The 4,670-nt window shown below is 37.0% G+C and overlaps 2 pseudogenes across 2 annotated transcripts in view; both read right to left on the bottom strand.

Annotated features, from left to right (window-relative positions):
* Positions 1 to 911: 911 nt before the first annotated feature.
* On the bottom strand, positions 912 to 2,138 carry TEOVI_000260900:pseudogene (annotated as a pseudogene). Its single transcript has one exon. A coding segment is annotated over exon 1 (1,227 nt).
* A 2,331-nt stretch (positions 2,139 to 4,469) lies between these two features.
* The window catches only part of TEOVI_000260800:pseudogene, a 1,412-nt pseudogene continuing 1,211 nt past the window's right edge, over positions 4,470 to 4,670 (bottom strand). Inside the window, exon 2 of the mRNA in view lies at positions 4,470 to 4,670. This exon is cut by the window's right edge and continues 15 nt beyond it. Coding sequence covers positions 4,470 to 4,670 — 201 coding nt within the window.

Here is a 4,670-nt window from a genome sequence, read left to right as displayed (position 1 = left end):
TTATTGTTTCTTCAGCATATACTCCTGTATGATGATGCCAATCTTATGTTTCTTGAAACTGTGCGTGTTCAATTTCCTTTTTTTTCTGTTCATATCTCATACACTCCTTCAAGCACAATAATTTAATTACATTGCACCATTGACGTATATTTCAGAGCCTTAGTTCTCGTAGTCTAGTTAAGGATCAAATAACCCTTATTGTATTAGCATATGCACAGACTCACAACACACTCCCATCATTACCATCATTACCATCATTATCATATAATATTCGTATATTCACACTCACAACACTTTTCTATTATTATCTCCATTATTATTATTATTATTATTATTATTATTATTATTTTCCTATCTATTATCTATAAAATAAACAAAGTAAAACAAAATTAGAATATTACTTACTTGTCATACTCTCTGATCATACTGCTTTACATCATTTGGCAAACTAAAAAAATCCAGTTTGTAAAACATTTCGAATTTTCAAAGTTTGCACATTTCGCATATGTTTCACAAAATGTTAAAATATATCAAAATAGAAAATTTTCAAATGTTTACAAACTTTATAAAGTTGAAAAAGTCCTTATAGTGCTAGAATTATACCGAACTCACGAAAGAAGCAGCCAAACTCAGAGCAAATCTATTATTGACAAAAAACTGGAATCTTTGAATTCTTTTCCTTCCCATTTACAATCCGGAGATTTGCACTCCTCTTTCTTTTTCTTATGTTTGCATTTATCTGTTGTTTTCTCTCTTGTGCCTCCTGATTTGTTTTCTGCTTGTTTGGTTGCTTCTACATCCAATTTGCACTTCCTTTTGCCACCTTCTTCGTCAACCAATTTGCATGGGGGTTTGCATTTATCCCCTACTCCTTTCTTTTCAAAAGTTTCACCTGTTTCAGTTATTTTTTAGGGCGGCGTGTTTAAATTTTTTTGCTTCTCTGTAGTAAGCTCTTGTTCTAGTTACGCAAGTCGGCTGGCTCTTTGGATGTATTGCAGCAAAAAGCTTGCTCTCAGATCGTCGCCGCCACTTACTTCCTTCAGGGTCTTTTCCTCCGTTTTGTCCGCCAACACTTTCGCTAGTGGTATTGTCTTCAGCTTGTTTAATATGGCCTCTGCTTGACCTGTAGCTTTTCCTGATACTTCTTCGAGCAGTTTCGCTGTTCCGTAGTCTTCTTTGCTGCCTTTTTCGTTCAGCTTGGCGCTTTTTCGGATGGCTTTGATTGCAGCAACAGCTTTCGTACTATCTAAGGCATATTTGATTACGTCGTCTTTGTTTTCGCCGCAATTGCTGTCATCTGCTTCTATCAGCCCCTTCAGTTTGTTAAACACCTTCGCTGGCCTTTTGGTGGCGTCGGCCGCTTGCCAATTTTGCCCTATCTGGTTTAATTTGGGGATCTGGATGTCTGTGTTTCCTGGTGTCGAATGCGGTGTTACTTCTATGAAGCCGGCCATGATTGGGATGGCGCCTGGCGTGGCCTGCTGCCAAACGTGGCCTGTTGAACTTAAGGCGTTGGTTGCTAGCAGGTGGCACTTTGTTGAGGCGCTTCCGCCCGTCTGCTTCGCAGCCGCTGCCGTCAGCTCGTCGAACCCTGTGTTCTTCAGCGCCCCGCTTTCTTGATAGTCCGCCGTGTCGATGTTGTCGGTGACGGCTGCCGGGCACCCAAGGCGCGTCTGCTTATTGCTCCCTGTGGGAGCGCCTCCGCTTGCCGCTAGGCAGGTCCCTGTGCTTCCGCCTGTTGAAGCTGATATTAAGAAATCTACGAACTCGTTGATTGCTCCTACACTCTTGGCGGCATTTGTGGTTGCTAGAAGAGCTGGTTTGATCAGCTGTTCTAAGCGTGCAGCTTGTAACTCTGCACATTTGTGTGCTTCCAGAGCCGCCGCTTGATAAAGGCTTGATGCATTCCTGTCCTCTGCTGTTGCCGCTGCCGTTAGCAGTTCAAGTTGTGCACTTTGTGCTGCTTTTATGGCGTTTACTGTTTTGGTTTGTTTGTGAAGAGCTACAGACGGTATCTTGTCCAACTCTTTGGCCGCTTTGCACACCTTAGTTACTGCGGCTTCGTCAAAGGGAAAGGCTGTTGAGGCTCCTCTTCGTGTCATCGCAGTTAATACGCTTAGCGTCAAGACAAGAAGCATCTTCTCTTCGGCCTAGTGAAATTACTTGTAGTGCTTGAGCTTGCTGGGTTGACAGTGCGTTTTTAGCAAACAAAAAATAGGGTATTTTGCTTCGGCCTATTGGAAGCTACTAAAGTATGGCTATTTCTTCTGCGACTACCGAGCTAACAGATACGCATGGTTGCTCTGCTGCTGTTTCTGACCAAAATAACACAAAGTATCTGTAGTTTTCATGACCTTTATTTACTGTTCTATTTCCTCCTCTACTATAAATTATACCGGGAAACTCTATTATTTGTTGTGTGTCGAACTTACTGGTTAACACTATGTTTCTTCCTCAGATTAGAAACCACAGTTAAAAACATCAACACATTAGCATCTATCCATTTTATAATATCTTGTAGAGCACAATCCGTCCTTTTTCTTTGCATCACGTATTTTTCTCTTCTAACCTGTGATGTACAGTAGCTTATTCGGTCTTTTGTAGTGTTTTTCTTTCATTCATTTTCCTCTATAATAATTTGTACTTCTGCTGATAATGTATCGTGTCCATTAATAATGTACACTGCACTGTTTTTACATATTTTTTCCTCCACTTCCTTGTAAATCATGATCTCCATCATCACATTTGTGTTTTCAGATGCAAATTTTCCATTTCCATTTCTAAATCTTCAAACTAATTACAATATAAAAATTATCACTTTGTTTCGTTGAGATTTTCATATGTTCAACTTGCGTAAGTGTTGTATTCAGCGTAGAAAAAACATGTGCAAACTGACAAATGTAGGGTCTAAAATTATTGGATACGACTGTATTTTAAATTCTAATTTTATTTCCTATATCTATTAGGTCTATCTTCTTTATCTGAAAATTTAATTCTACAAATCTTGAAAATACAGCACATATTTTACTCCTTAAAATTCAAATCTCATGGCTTCTAATATGCGCTATATGGCGGTTCCTTTGTAGTGGTGCATGCAGCTCCTGAAATTATATAACTTTTTTTCTTTTTTATTCTTATGCTCGACCTTACGCCAATTTTCTTCACAATCTACCTCATTTTAGGTTGTTTGCACTTCAGAGACTGTGCTTTTGGCTTCCATTAAAGTTTTTTCAACTTTTCTGTCGACTTATTCGCCGCGTTAGCACTGTACGATTGAAAGCACTTATATGAAATGTGCGTTCTTCAAATGTACTTATTTTTTCCTCTTGTCGAGTTTTGAATTAATGTAGTTTTGCTACTTTTTCTCCCTGCTTCAATAAAGCTATTATAATGCTTAACGTATATTTTATTTTAAGCGTCCTTTACCAAGATATCTTTTTTCTGTTCACGGTTATCAAATAGTAGTCCTCATTTTAATATCCATCTCTCAATAATATTATATTGTTAGCGACAAATGCAGGTGCTTGTTACTATATGTGATGGGGCAGTTTCGACATTTCTTTATTCCTATTCGATTACCTCCACAGTCTCCTACTTCTTCTTGGCATTATAATCCGCCACAATATTGAAAACCGCATTCTACTATCTCTACAGTGGAGTCTATCCACATCTGTGTGTAATACGGAGCGCAACTCCTCCTCGTAATGTATCATTCTCTCCTATGTTGTGCTATGGCGCATCCAGTTGTTTCCTTCTTAGGTTTCTTTCCTTCTTTTTACTCTTATATATGTTTCTTCTGCTGATGATATAGGGGATCTATTAGACCTTTAAAATTGATACTGTCACCTCCATCATCTTTTAATTTTGATTCCCATCATTAACTTTGTTTTTTAGATCTGCACATTACGTCCCTCACCCCTTCTCCATTTCTTCCATTTAATAATAATCCCCCTCTTTGTATAATACTAACTGTTCAACGTACTGCCTTAGTCCTATTGCTTTCCCGCTATTGTTTTAAGTTCTTCTACTTGGTCATTCCTTTTAGTCATCACAATCACTCTTATTATAATATTAGTATTTACACGCGCACGACAGACTCCTATAATAATTATTATTATCATTATTATTACTATTACTGCTCTTATTATAATATTATTATGCATACACTCAAACACTATACCATCACAATCATAATAATCATCACCATAATAATAATAATAACTAATATCCATAAAATAATTATATTATCAAATATAAATAAATATTTTCCAGAATTTCACTCATTTTTTGTACCTACAATATTACTATTTTACATCCATAGGCCACTTTCATAAAACATTTTATATTTTGTTTTTTTAAATTTTTACATTTTTATCAAAAAGTGTTAAGATACATCAAATGTTGTAAGATTCTTTAAAAAAGGGCAAATTCTATATAATTAAGCAAAATTCTTAAAATTATAATATACTCACAAAAGCAGTATCTATCAGAGCCAATTACTTATTGACAATAAAGCTAGAATCTTTTAAAGTTTCACCTTCTCACTTTCAATCAGGAGATTTGTAGTCTTCTTGTTATTTCCCTTTGCAATTCCCTGTTTTTGTTACCTCTCCTGTCCCTGTTGCTGTGGTTTCTGTGCCTGGCTGTTTAGGTTTGCATTTGCTCTTGGC

Source organism: Trypanosoma equiperdum, assembly GCF_001457755.1.
Source record: "Trypanosoma equiperdum strain OVI genome assembly, contig: ctg_572, whole genome shotgun sequence".
NCBI classification, from domain to species: domain Eukaryota; phylum Euglenozoa; class Kinetoplastea; order Trypanosomatida; family Trypanosomatidae; genus Trypanosoma; species Trypanosoma equiperdum.
This window is presented reverse-complemented; position numbering and strand designations above follow the sequence as displayed.